At 24.1% G+C, this 14,271-nt stretch overlaps 6 protein-coding genes across 6 annotated transcripts; 4 read left to right on the forward strand and 2 right to left on the reverse strand.

Moving 5' to 3' along the window:
- Positions 1–334: 334 nt before the first annotated feature.
- Positions 335–1,769, forward strand: DICPUDRAFT_57141 (uncharacterized protein; the record flags this gene model as incomplete). Its single annotated transcript, XM_003291044.1, has 3 exons — positions 335–417; positions 591–1,315; positions 1,410–1,769. Exons 1-3 carry the CDS (start codon positions 402–404, stop codon positions 1,767–1,769), a joined length of 1,101 nt encoding a protein of 366 aa, XP_003291092.1. The 5' UTR covers positions 335–401.
- A 2,088-nt stretch (positions 1,770–3,857) lies between these two features.
- DICPUDRAFT_89244 (uncharacterized protein) lies at positions 3,858–6,887 on the forward strand (the record flags this gene model as incomplete). The annotated part of the gene is made up of 2 exons (XM_003291045.1): positions 3,858–6,000; positions 6,133–6,887. 2 exons carry the CDS (start codon positions 3,858–3,860, stop codon positions 6,885–6,887), a joined length of 2,898 nt encoding a protein of 965 aa, XP_003291093.1.
- A 325-nt stretch (positions 6,888–7,212) lies between these two features.
- Positions 7,213–8,954, forward strand: DICPUDRAFT_98897 (uncharacterized protein). The gene is made up of 5 exons (XM_003291046.1): positions 7,213–7,403; positions 7,488–7,502; positions 7,564–7,600; positions 7,670–8,321; positions 8,391–8,954. The coding sequence occupies exons 1-5, from the start codon at positions 7,233–7,235 to the stop codon at positions 8,875–8,877; spliced, it is 1,362 nt and encodes a 453-aa protein (XP_003291094.1). The 5' UTR covers positions 7,213–7,232; the 3' UTR covers positions 8,878–8,954.
- Positions 8,955–8,999: 45 nt separating this feature from the next.
- DICPUDRAFT_155651 (uncharacterized protein) lies at positions 9,000–10,025 on the reverse strand (the record flags this gene model as incomplete). Its single annotated transcript, XM_003291055.1, has 3 exons — positions 9,000–9,354; positions 9,433–9,744; positions 9,838–10,025. 3 exons carry the CDS (start codon positions 10,023–10,025, stop codon positions 9,000–9,002), a joined length of 855 nt encoding a protein of 284 aa, XP_003291103.1.
- A 620-nt stretch (positions 10,026–10,645) lies between these two features.
- DICPUDRAFT_98898 (uncharacterized protein) lies at positions 10,646–12,372 on the forward strand (the record flags this gene model as incomplete). Its single annotated transcript, XM_003291047.1, has 4 exons — positions 10,646–10,816; positions 10,890–10,904; positions 11,002–11,038; positions 11,121–12,372. 4 exons carry the CDS (start codon positions 10,646–10,648, stop codon positions 12,245–12,247), a joined length of 1,350 nt encoding a protein of 449 aa, XP_003291095.1. The 3' UTR covers positions 12,248–12,372.
- On the reverse strand, positions 12,361–13,809 carry DICPUDRAFT_155653 (uncharacterized protein; the record flags this gene model as incomplete). The annotated part of the gene is made up of 3 exons (XM_003291056.1): positions 12,361–12,789; positions 12,866–13,474; positions 13,582–13,809. The coding sequence occupies 3 exons, from the start codon at positions 13,807–13,809 to the stop codon at positions 12,361–12,363; spliced, it is 1,266 nt and encodes a 421-aa protein (XP_003291104.1).
- Positions 13,810–14,271: the final 462 nt, after the last annotated feature.

The following is a 14,271-nucleotide window of genomic DNA, read 5'->3' on the forward strand; positions in this document are numbered from 1 at the left end:
TTTTTATATAATATTAGATTTGATCGAAAAAAAAAAAGGGTAGAATAAATAGAAAAAATAATAAAAAAATAGAAAAAAATAGAAAAAAATAGAAAAGATAGATAAATCAAATCCAAAAAATGTATATTAATAATTTTGGTAAAGTTTAATATTATTTCAATATTATTTATAATAAAAAAAATAAAAAAAAAAATAAAAAAAAAAAATAAAAAAATTTTGAATTTTTTTTATTTTTTTTTTAAATTTTTTTCGTTTTTCATTTCTTTTTTTTTTTTTTCATTCACAACAATCATAATTGCTTATTCATCTATTTCTTTTTTTATTTTATATTTTAAATTAAATTAAAGTATCTTGTGCACAGGTATATGCAATAAGATTAAATAAAGAGGAAAGTTTGGAAAATGATGAACACTTTAGGTAAATTTCAAAATCATATATGCCATCAACCCAATTATAAATAATGGAAAAAAAAAAAAAAAATAATAGTTTATAATAAAACAATAAAATAATAATAGATAATAATAATATAAATGTATTTTATATTTTATTAAAATGAAAATATATACTAATTAATAATATTTTCATTACAGTCAGAAATTGTAATAAATTAAATATTATCCAAAATGAAATTAGAGTCATTTCAATTAGAGGATATTCAAGTGATGCACAAGCAGAACTTCAAAAACAAAGAGAAGAAGCTAGATTAGATAGAATTAAAAAATCAAAAGAGAATGCAAAAAAAGTTGATACTAGAAATAATACAGAGAAAATTTTAGAAAAATTTGATATACCAAGAATTATTGATCTCAGCGATCCAGTCTATCGTTCTCATCAAAAAAATATGAAAGAAGCACAAAAGAGAATCAATAAAAGAGATGAAAGTTTACCAAAATTAGATTCACCACATGCAGGTGTATTTAAATATACATCAGCTGTTATCATTGAAAGATTCCCATCACTCAATCCATTACCAACTGAATACGAAGAACAATACTATCAATCAGTTCAACGTCTCGAAGAAATTATTCGTAGACCACCAATTCGTATGTTATCAATTGTTGAAGATCTCCCAGAATTCAAAATTGAAGTTAAAGAAAAAAAAGAAGGTGAAGAAGATGCTGCTGATGAATTTGAAGAAGATTTTTCAAACTATCAACCAGAAAGCAGATTAACTGAAGACGACATCAAAGATAACAGACAATCATTAGATAGAAAATTAGATAAATCTTTATACCTCATTATTAAAAAAGCTGGTTCAAGATACGAATGGCAATTCCCAGCCACCAATTGGATTAAAGGTGAATCAATTAAAAATGTATGTAATAATTATCAAAAAAAAAAAAATTTTAATATTATTCAATTTATTCAATTTTAACATAATTTTTTTTTTTAATAATTTTTTTTAATAGACCGCCGAAAGAGCATTAAGAGACAGCGTTGGTTCAAAATGGAAATATTGGATTCCATCACAATCCCCATGTGGTGTTTATAAATATAGAGTCGAAAATGATGTCCAAGATTTAATTAAAGCCGAAGGTATCAAGGAATTTTTCTTTAGAGCCCATTACTTTGGTGGAGAATTACAATTTAATCCAAAAATAGTTGAAGACTATAAATGGGTTTCAAAAGAAGAATTAAAAGAATATTTTACTGGTGACTATTATAATGAAACTCATAAATTAATTTTTGATGATTGTTTTATGCTCATATTAACGAATAAAAAAATAAATGGTAATAATAATTTTATAAAAAATAAAAAATTTAAATAAAAATATAAACAATATTTAAAACAAAAAAAAAAAAAAAAAAATCGAAAAAAATTAAACGAAAATATTTTATTGTTTTTTATTTTATTTTTTATGAAAACATTTTATAGTTTTTTTTTAAAATAATTTTTTATCTTATCGATAAAAAAAAAAAAAAAACCAGTTTTTTTTTTGCCCACTACATGTAGCTCACAAAACCATTCACACCAAACACTCACTACATTCACACACCAAAACACTTCACCATCATCACACACAAAACCACTTCACCTTTTTCACATAATGTGAAATTTTTATTTTTTTTATTTTTTTTATTTTTTTATTTTTTTTTTCACACAAAAAAAAATTTACACAACAAAAAAAAAAAAAAATTGTTAATTATATTTATTTATATATCCATTTATAATAACTGATAATCATGATAATCATGATGATATTAACATTCAACAAACAAATAAACAAATAAAAATAAATAATTAAATGCAAAGATGCGAAATAGAACAACTCTCTAAAAAATAGCAACTTGTATATCAAATAAAGTTACTATCATAACAAATAATAATAATAATAATAATAATAAAAATAATAAAAATAAAAATAAAAATAAAAGTAATGATAACAATTAGTTTAATAATATTATATAAAAGGTATAACACACAACACACACAAAATATTAATTATAAATTTTACCATTAATAATTATTTTAATATTAAATATTATTATAATTATTAAAAATTATTTTTTCACCCACTTACACACTATTATTTATTTTTTAATTTTTATTTAAAAACACTAAAAAGGTTATATATTTATTTTTTGCTTTTTTTAATATTTATTTATTTTTATTTATATATTTTTTTTATTAAATTTTTTTGTTCAAATATTTGTTATAATTATGTTTTATAATTAACTTATTATTATAGTTATAATAGTAAAAGGTAAAAAATAGTAAATGGGTTAAACCATAGAGTTGTTTCAATCACAGTTTTATTAAATACACATTTATAAACATTTATAATAAATACAATTTTGTTTGCACATATAATAAAATATATTAAATCAGTGGTAAATAGTAAATCAGTTTTTTTACAAAAAAAATCAAAAGTTGTGTTTGTTTAGTAATATGTAATTTTATATATCCCACACCTTTTTTTTTTTACAGAAAATTACAATGAATAATCATTTTTGTTTAGGAAATATCTAAAAATAAAAAAAAAAATAAAAAATTCAAAAAAAAAAGTCAAATCAGCATTATGATATTTATAAACTTTTACAATAATTAAGATTGTTACAATAAATAAATAAATAAAATAAAATTTTATTTTTATTTTATTATTATTTATTTTATTATTTATTATTATTTTTTTTTTTTTTTATAAATTTTTTTAATTATACCCCTATTTCACTTTTTTTTTTTTTTTTTTTTTTTTTTTTTTTTTTAATTTTAAATAATTTTTCATAGATAAATTAACATAGTATGTAATAAACTAAAATTTGTTGTTTCACAGTATCTTTTAAAAGTATCCAATATATATATTTAGAAAAACGTTTGTGAATAGGACATCGAGAAAATTATTCATATGACACTTTTCATTCAATTCACCAAATAGTAACAAATTAAAATAATTAAAATTTAATAGTTTTTTTTTAAAATAATTTAATTTTATTTTATTTAAATTATCTAAACCTTTTTTTTAAAATTAAAAAATAAAAAAAAAATTAAAAAAAAATAAAAAAATAAAAAAATAAAAAATAATAAAAAAAAAAAAATAGTCGCACGCACCTGCACCCCTAAAACACCAACACTTTTTTTGATTTTTTTTCATTCCCTATTTTTAAAATATTTTTAGTTGTTTATTTGTTTTTTTTTTTATATAGCCAATAGAATTTTTAAAACATATACAATGTATAAAATAATAACAACTATAATAATATAAACTAATAAATATCAAATAATTAATTAATTAATTTTTTTTTTTTTTTAAATATAGTTTAAATATAAAAAATTAAAGATTTTTTATTATTATCTTTTCAAATATTTTAAAGAGAAAAAGAAATAGTAATTCAAAACTATTCTTTTATTATAGGAAATGGTAAGCAGTAATCCAATTGAAGAAGATGTTGGTTTATTTTTAGTTCAATGCTTATTAATTATAATTATATCAAGAATTGTAACATGGCTATTCGCAAAGATTCAACAACCACCAGTAATAGCAGAGATTATTAGTGGTATTTTATTAGGTCCGACAGCACTTGGAAAAATACCACATTTTACAGAGCATATATTTCCACCAAACTCAATTAAAATATTAAATGTTTTTGCACAAATTGGTTTAATATTTTTCATGTTCATTATTGGTTTAGAGTTAGATCCAACATTATTTAAAGGCCAAATCAAGAAATCACTTTTAATTTCAGCAGCATCTATTATGGTACCATTTGGGTTGGGTATTGCAGCATCTATTTACTTGGCACATATTCAAGATACTGCATGGACATATTCATTAGGTATTTTTATTGGTGTAGCTTTATGTATTACAGCTTTTCCAGTTTTAGCTCGTATTTTGACCTCAAAGAAATTATTACACACACAAATTGGTATTTTAGCTATCGCATGTGCAGCAATTAATGATATTTGTGGTTGGATTCTTTTAGGTTTATCTGTATCTCTAGCTGGTAGTAATGATTCATTGGGCACTGTTTGGACTTTACTTGCATCAGTAGTTTTTGTGGCCATTATGTTAGTAGTTATAAGACCTCTTTTAAATCGTTTTGTTCCAATGTTCTGGCGTGTAGATCCACATGGCCATCCACCATCACCATCAAATATTATAATGAGTGGTGCTATCCTCCTTTTATTCATTTGTTCATTTGCAACTGAATGGATTGGTATTCATGCTATGTTTGGTGCTTTTACTTTGGGTGCCATCACACCAAAGGTTGGTGGTTTCAATCAAGCAATCACAGAAAAAATAGAGGAGTTGGTTCTTGTTTTCCTCTTGCCATTGTATTTTGTTATATCTGGTTTAAGAACCGATTTAACTACTTTAAACACTGGAGAAACTTGGTTAGGTGTATTGGTAATCATCAGTTGTGCATGTATTGGTAAAATTTTTGGTGCTGGTATTATGGCTAGAATTCTCGGTTCAAGTACTCGTGACTCATTCTATATTGGCATCCTTATGAACACTAGAGGTCTTGTAGAGTTAATCGTATTAAATTTAGGTTTAGATTTTGGTATTATTCATACCAACGTTTTTGGTATCATGGTTTTAATGGCTGTTTTCACAACAATTTTAACAAGCCCAGTCATATCATTATTCAACGAAAAGCCAAAGAAAAATCTTAGTGGCGAGCAAACTGTTGTTCTTTGTACCTCTACATTGGATATTGGTCCATCATTAATAGATTTAGGTTATGCTATTGGTAATAAGGTTCAGGCTACAGGTTTCACCAGAAGAAAGTTAAAGAAAATTTATTTACTTGCTTTAGCCGAAGTTAACGATAGACCATCCGATTTCATTTCTCAAATTCGTAAAGACATGTCAAAGAATGCATTCAGTCATCTTATTCAGCAAGGTACTTTTATGAAAATGAAGGTTTCAATTAAATCAATTGTATCAGATAATGATCATCTTTCTAAAGATGTTTTACAGTTCTCTGAAAGCAAGGGTGCTGGTTTAATAATTATTGGTGAAGATAGTAAAGCATTTGGTCATGGTCGTGGTGGTACACTATCAAGTGATGTAGTTAATAGTTTAATTAAAAACTCAACTTCGCATGTTGGTGTATTCACAGATAAATCTGGTATGAGAGGTAGCTATCAACGTTTCAAGAGAATCCTTTTAGTATATAATGGTGAAAGAAATCCAAATGATCAGGAGGCTTTAAATATTGCAAATACTATAGCTAGTACTGAAGGTTCAACAGTTACCATTTTGGTATTCGATAATGAATTATATTGGAATCATAAAAAGAAAGCAGATAGTTTAGTTAATGGTAATGATAAGAAGTTATTAATTCACAGCCAACCAAACGAGGCAGACAAGTCAAATATAAAAAATAATGGTGATGGCATTAGTCCAGTTGGTGCAAATGTTGTTGATAATACCTTAGTCCATAGACATCACTTAAGTGCTGATCATAATACATTAGCTCAAAGCGAATTCACACCAAACAATCATTTCGATATCAATAATATACATTCTATTAATCCAAATAGTAATGTTAATAGTGTTTTAAATACACCAATGGATAATATTAATAATAATAATATACCAACACCAGATTCAATAGGTGCTGGTGGTAATGAATCAATGGGTTCAAGCGGTATCCTCAATAATAATAATAATAATAATAATACAGAAGAAGCATTTAAAAAATTTTCAACTCATCTAGATTCAGTTATTTATGGAAAAAATCAATCATCGATTAATGTAATCTATAAACCACAAAAATCAAGATTAAAGGTTCTTTTAGAAGAATGCCCAAATTATGATCTTTTAATTGTACCATACGAACAAGTTAAAGTTCAATTAACTTCTTTCCCTTCGTTCCATGTACCCGGTATAGATATTATGAAAAAATCATTGTCTATGGTTCATCTACCAGGCTATAAAAAACAAACTTCACCAATGGTTGAAAGAGACTTTGAACACGTTGAAGAGTTTGATGACCATCCAAATATCAAACAGTCAATGTCTTCTGATATGTCTCGTTTACGTTCAATTAGCAAAGGTTCAACTTCTTCACTTCAACATAATCATCATATGACAAGCAGTGGTGTTGTTGGAAGTTCACCTAATCCATTAAAGAGGGCCTCAGAATTTGATAGTGCTAATGAGGTAGAAATGGATAATCTTAACAATAGCGATGGTGGATCTGATCACACAAATGACACAGAACCATATTGGTCCAAGTGTCCAATTTCAAGTTTAGTAATTTACCACAAGGATACAATTCCAACCATTATTAATCAAATAAACAACAATAATAATAACAATGAAAAAAATAGTAAAGGTAGTGATGATGGTTCTCCACAAATTATTGATGATCATCTAGATCCTTATGAAGTTGACCCATCAGAACTAAAAGTTTCTCAAACAATCCAAAATGTATAAAAATAAAAAAAAAAATAAAAAATTATTTATTTCAAAAATATTAATACTGTAATTATAATTATAATCATATTTTTTTTGTGATTTGGATATTAACAAAAAAAAAAGAAAAATTTGGATTTACAAAAAAAAAAATCATTATTATAATTTTCAAGTGGGGGTTTTTAATGATACACTTGTCCAATTTACAAATTGCCCAAAAAATAACCCCATTTAATTTTTTTTTATTAATTTAAAAATTTTTTTTTTATCAGCCACCAATTTCTTTTTTATTTAATAGCTTTCAACAAATTTTTTTTTATTTTTTTTTATTTTTCAAATATTAAAACAAAATTCAAATAATTATAAATGGAGTCAGCTTCAATTAAAAACATGAATGATTTCTTAGAGTACAACCAAAAACATAAAGTAGTTGTCAAAAGAAATAATTCTATTAACTCTGAAAATAGAGTATTTTTCAACTTTAAAAGAGATCTTGGTACTTGGTTAGGTGGTTTGGTTGGCTCCATCCCATTTGTTGTAAGTTTTTTATAAAATAAAAATTAATTAAAAATAAATAAATTAAAATATTAATTAATATTATAATATTTTTTTATAAAAAAGGGTGCAATGGCTGCTGTAAGTATTTTTTTTAAAATAAATTATTTTATACATATTTTAATATATTTTTATTTTATAGGCATGGTTTAATATTGGTTATACTCACTTTTTTATGGGTTTGTATAAAGATCAAATAGTTTTTTAATTAAAAAATTATTAATTTTTTTTTTTTAATATATTAATAGATGGTGAAGGTCAAATTTATGTTCCATTATCTGCTTTTCAAGAAATGTTAAATGAATTGAGAAAAGAAATGGAGGAATTAATGAATAGAAAATTAGATGAAATGTATGTTGATTTGGCCAATAAAGCTTTTGCTGCTCTTCAAGCTGCTTGTAATGAATATAATACCAGAGTCGCCGCTTATGAAAAAGCTTATGGGTCAGGAAGATCAATGGGATCAATGGATTCAAAATCAGTTCCAAATTACTTAAAGATGAATATTGCTGATGAAAAATTAATCAATTCTGATGAAAATGCATTAAAAGAAATGATAAGAATGCAACATTCAATTGTTATTAATGAAATGGAACGTTGCTTTATTTTATTCACTGAAGGAACAACAGATCAAAACAAATTGTTAATTGGTAATTTGGTTACTGGTACTTTGTTCTACGTCTTGATCCAAAGAGATGTATTTTATAAGGGTGCTGAATGGGGTTTTCCTAATGACTATATCAATCGATCCAAAGTTATGATCTCAGAAAGAATTGATAAGTCAATGGGCCATATCACCAAGTTATTGGGTAAAGGTTTAAGTATGACTGAAGTCTCCAAAGAAAACTCACCAGATATTTATAATATCTATAAACAATTTGCTTATTTGGATGTTACAAGGTAAGTTTTTATGAGTTGTAATATATTATATAGTTGGGCCATATATTAATTATTTTTATTAATTTTTAGATTTCCATTGGGCTCTAAAAGATATCCAGTTAGTTCAAATCATACTGCAGTTATTCCAACCGAGTTTAATGATGGTGAAAAGTATACTTATATTATAGAAACCAAAGGTTCAAAGATGACAGATCCACTTATTAGCCAACAAGTTGAACATATATACGATTGTCAGTCATTTAATTGTTCAAGTTACGAATTTAAAGTATCCAGACCATCAAAATCATTTACATCAGCTGTTATCTACATTCATACATCTGTTGAGGTTGATTCATCAAATCCACTAACTACTTTTACTGTTGATGGCACATCATATACATCAACATCTGAGGATGTAAAGGATGAAGTATTTTACCTTGGATGGCCATTAACAAGATATGCCAAACTCACAGTTTCATTCAACCAACCAAAGACAGAATTTACAGTTAAACAAAGTTATCCAGCATCCGGTTATCCAGTTATTTATGGTTGCCATGCTAAACTAATTCTTAAATAATCACAAGGTTCATTAATTATTAAATTATTTTTGGTCTAATATTATTAAATAAATTATAATATTCATTTGCTTTTATGAAAAAAAAAAAAAAAACAATTGTTTTTGTATTTTATTTGTTTATTTTAAAATAAAGATTTAATTTCATCGCTATCGGCTAAATCTAAAGGAGTGGAATCTGAATTATCTTTTAATGATCTATTGATTTTTTCTTGGGTAAGCAAGAATTTGCAAATTTCAACATGGTTACAAAGTGTGGAGTAATGAAGTGGTGTCATACCTTCTGAATCTTGATGATTTATATCGGCACCATTTTCAACTAAAATTTTAACAATTTCATAAATACCTCTATCACAAGCATATGTCAATGGAGTTCTACCTTCTTTATCTTTTTCATTGATTTTACTTTTATCTTTTTCTAACTCTTCTTTGAATTTATTTAAATTATTTTCGCTAATCCAAAAGCTTAAGTCTTGAACTCTATGTAAATTAAAAGTTTTATTAATAAATTAGTTTTGTATGGTTATTATTTTACATTGATAAAGTTTTAATAATTACTGTTCTTCTTTTGATAGTTTTTCTAAAGTTTCATCATCCACCATAGAAAATTTGCTGACAACTGGACCCATCCATTTTGATTTTGATTTTGATTTTTCTTCTTCTCTACCTTCTTGTTTTAATTGGGCATATTCCTCTTTTTGAACTCTTTCTTGTTCATTAAATTCTTCATCTTCTAAAAAGATACTTTGTGATTCTGCTTGTTTGGCACCAATATTGCTATCCCATCCTGGTGCAATTTTATTAACTAGACTTATATAACTATTCATTGCAACAATTTTATCTACTCCTTTTAACGAGTTCCAACTATTCCTATAATATAAAATATTGTTAGTATTCGCGTTACTATTATTATTACTATTATTGATTGTTGTGGTTGTTATTATTGTTAGTATTTAATAGTACCATTTGGTTTTACCGATATAATCATAAAATGGAGGTTGTTTTGTGTTGCAATCCCCTATGGTTGCTTGTTTGAAATTACAATATAAATATAATTGTTCTTCATTTTTTAAATTACTTAGTTTGCTAGAATTATTGGTTACATATTCTACAGCTTGATTAAACTTGTTTTCTATATCTTGATGGCTCATTGTGTGTATAATTAATTGTTTTTTTTTTTAATTCAAAAATCTAATTTTTTTAATTAAAATTTTAAAAAAATTTTTATTTTTATTTTTTTAATTTTTTTTTTTTTTTTTAATTTAAAAATTATTTTTTCATTTTTTTATAAAATTACAATCACAAAGAATATTTTATTTATTTGTTTGATTTATTTATTTATTATTTGTTATTTATTTATTGATTTGTTAAAATATATTTACATTGAGCCATTCCTCAAAAAATAGCAATCAAATGTGTAAAATGGATAATCATTTCCATTTTTGTTAAATCTAATAATAAAACATTTATCATTTGTTAAAAAATTCCTCTTCTCATAGTTTTTTGTTTATAAAGTTTTATTTGTTTAATTTTGTAAATTGTTACACTCTTTTATTTTTAACTTTTTTCAGTTAAAATTTCTACAATTTACAATTTTTTTTATCATGGCAATCATTTTACAAAACCACTGCTTCTTTTTACACTTTGGTATTAATGAAAAACTTTTTTTCATTTTTTTTTTTTTTTTTTTTATATAAATAAGACCAAAAAAAATAAGTTTTTTTAATATTTTTAAATTATAATTTTATTTATTATAACAAATAATTATTAAATGGAATCAGCATCAATTAAAACTGCTTTGGACTTTTTAGAGTACAACAGAAAACATAAAGTTAATGTTGAAAAAAGTAATAAACCTAATTCTCATATTGCCCCACGTTTCAATTGGAAGAGAGATCTTGGTACTTGGTTAGGTGGCTTGATTGGTTCAATTCCAATTTTTGTAAGCTTTTTAGTTTTAATTATCCAAAAAAAAAATTTTACTAATTTTATTTTTTATATTTTTTAAAACATAGGGTTCAATCGCTGCTGTAAGTTTAAATTAAGAAAAACTTTGATTTATAATAATATTATTAGTATTAACTTTAATTATATTTTGATTTTTTTTAATGCTTCATTTTTTTATAGGCATGGTTTAATATCGGTTATACTCACTTTTTTATGGGTTTGTATTAGTTAGTTTAAATAATAAAATTTTATAATAAAATTAAATATTAATATTAATTTTGGTATATAACAATAAATAGATGGTGATGGTCAAGTTTATGTTCCAGTAACTGTTTTTCAAGATATGTTGAATGAATTCAGAGAAGAAATGGAGGTTTTAATGAATGAGAAATTAGATGACATGTATGTTGATTTGGCCAATAAAGCCTTTGCCACTCTCCAACTTGCTTGCAACGAATATAATACCAGAGTTGCCGCTTATGAAAAAAATTATGGATCAGGAAAATCAATGGGATCAATGGATTCAAAATCAGTTCCAAATTACTTAAAGATCAAAATTACAGATGAAAAACTTATCAATTCTGATGAAGAAGCAGCAAAAGAAATGATAAGAACTCAACATTCAATTGTAATCAATGAAATGGAACGTTGTTTCATTTTGTTTACTGAGGGAACAAAAGAACAAAACGAGTTATTAGTTGGTAATTTATTTACAGGGTCCTTATTCTACATTCTAATCCAAAGAGATGTCTACTATAAAGGACAAGAATGGGGTTTTTCAAATGATTATATCCAAAGAGCCAAATCTATGGTCACCGATAGAATTGATAAAACTTTTACACATGTTCTCAAGTTAATGGGATCGGTTTTAAGTCTCAGTCAAGTCAGTAAAGAAAAAGCTGAAGATCTATTCAATATCTATAAACAATTTGCTTACTTGGATCCATCACGTTTCCCATTAGGTTCCACCAGAGTTCCAATTAGCACATCAAATTACACTGCTGTAATTCCAAAAGAGTTTGAAAATGGTGATGACTATGCATACATCTTTGAAACCATAAATGCTAAAAACACTGATTTCTTTGCAGGTAATTTAGAATATGTCTACAATATCGATCTTTATTCTGCCACTTCGTTTGAATTCAAGATCTCAAGACCTTCAAAACAATTTACCACTGGTTCTCTTTATGTATATGTACCTAAAAACTTTACAGGTGGATCAGATCCAATCGTTTACAAAGTCAATTCAAAAGTTATAACTCCAACATACGCCGAAACAAAAGATGAAGCATCATATCTCGGTTTTGCAATTACCCAATATGCAAAATTAGATGTAACTATCAACGCTACTGAATTTACATTAAGTGTATCTCATCCAACTCAATATAATTTAATGACATCCCATGTTAAAGCATTCCTCAAATAAAAAAAGAGATGTCAGAAAATTAAACTATTTCTAAAAATTAATATTAAAAAGAAAAAAAGAAAAACAAGAAATAGTAAGGTTTAAATAAAAGATATTATTTTATTAAAATAATTTTAATCTACATCAGATAAAGGTGTTGTTTCATTATCTACATTTCTTATTTCTTTTTTTATATTTTCGTTATTATTTTTGGCATTATTATTATCATTATTATTATTGCTGTCATCTTTGTTATTATTAACATCTTGGTTGTTATCTGTGGTGACCTTGTCTTTATTTTCTATTTTTTCTGTTGGGGATATTTCATCGTTTTTAATGTTGGGTGATAGATCATTACTATTGTTATTATCAGCATTATTTAGCTGTGATTTTAAATCATTTCTTTCTTTTTGTAATGTTGCCATTAAGCTCTTTAAAGTTTCTAATTGTTTTAAATTCTTTGCAACTTGTTCATTTAATGATTTAATATGATTTTCGTGTTTACCATTTTTCTTTGTTAATGATTTATTTTCGATATCTAATTGTTTATTTGATTTGGTTAACTAAATTTAAATTAATTAATAAATTAGTATCTATTATAATAAAATTATTTATTGTTTATAAATATATATAATATACCTTTTCAATTTCGGATTTAAAAGTAGTAAATGCAACATTTGATTTTGAAATAACATCTTGGAATTTTTCAAAGTTTTCTTCATAATATTCGACTTTTTTTTTTAATTTTGATTCTTCTTCAATCATGCTTTCACATTTTTCTTTGTATACCTTAACTTTTAAAGCGTCAACTGTGGAGACACCAATAATATGTTCTAGTTTAGTTTCTAATAGTTGGGTTTCTAAATCTTTTTTCTTTAATATAGTCTTGTAGTGTTTTTCCCTACTTTCATTTTGATCTGAATACTCTTTAAGTTTATTTTGTAATAACTCTACATGTTGATTATATTTCTCTCTTTGAGTATTGAATTCTTCCAATCTATTGGTAATATCTGAAATTGAAGTGTTAAACTTAGATGATAACAAATCCCTTTTGACTTCTTCCTCTTCTGATGTTTTTTTAACCTCTTCTACAAGATCATGATTTCTCTTTTGTAATTCTCTGGCTAATGTCTCTAACTTTACTTTAATTTCTTTTGTTTTTGTTAATTCTTGGGTAGCTTTTTGTAAATCATTTTTTAATATTTCATTTTTAATTTTTAATTGATCATTTGCTTTATTTTCAATAAACTAAATTGAATCCAGAAAGAAAGAAAGAAAGAAAAAAACAAAAAAAAAAATTAGTCAACACGGATTTATTTAAAATTTAATTAGTCAACACTATATTTAAACCATACAGATTTTGAATATTTTTCGAAAATTAATTGATATTTTTCTTCAGCTGATAGGTTTTCCATTGATTGTTTGAGATCATCCAAATGTTTATCAACAGATTTTTTCATCTTCTTTTCTTCATTTGGGTTAAGATTAATTTCTAATTCTTGAATTTTACTTGAAAGTAATGATTGAATTATTTTATTATTATTACCATTACTGGTAATGCTAGGACTCTCTTTTTTAGACATTGATTTATAAATAAATATATAAATAAATAAATAAATAAATAAAAATTAAAAATAAATTAAAATAAAAAAAAAAAAAAAAAAATTAAAAAAATTAAAAAAAAAAAAAAAAAAAATTAAAAAAAAAAACATTGTTTTTTAATTATATGTTTACCAATGATATATACCTTTTTTTAGGTAACATTAGGGTTTAGCATTTAAATTCCCTTTATTATAAAATATGTGTATATATACATATTTATAAAAATATTATTTGTTATTGATTAAAATCAATATGTATAGAAAAAATAATACCACGATTTCTTTAATTTTATTTGAAAAATTTTGATGTACCACATATTAATTTATTTTTTTTTAATTTATTTTTTTCAATAAATTAATATTAAATTAAAAAAAAATTATAATAAATATTTTTTTTATTTTTTTTTTTTTTGTTTTTTTTTATTTTTTGTGTATGGTTTTTTA

The sequence above is a fragment of the Dictyostelium purpureum genome (assembly GCF_000190715.1).
Source record: "Dictyostelium purpureum unplaced genomic scaffold DICPUscaffold_257, whole genome shotgun sequence".
Taxonomy (NCBI): domain Eukaryota; phylum Evosea; class Eumycetozoa; order Dictyosteliales; family Dictyosteliaceae; genus Dictyostelium; species Dictyostelium purpureum.

Bases quoted from the DNA above. Each gene is read 5' to 3' on its own strand.
- DICPUDRAFT_98897 (XM_003291046.1), top strand. From the start codon at position 7,233: ATGGAGTCAGCTTCAATTAAAAACATGAATGATTTCTTAGAGTACAAC. The intron at 7,601-7,669 runs GTTTGTATAAAG...ATATATTAATAG, and splicing joins TTATACTCACTTTTTTATGG to ATGGTGAAGGTCAAATTTAT. The intron at 8,322-8,390 runs GTAAGTTTTTAT...ATTAATTTTTAG, and splicing joins GCTTATTTGGATGTTACAAG to ATTTCCATTGGGCTCTAAAA.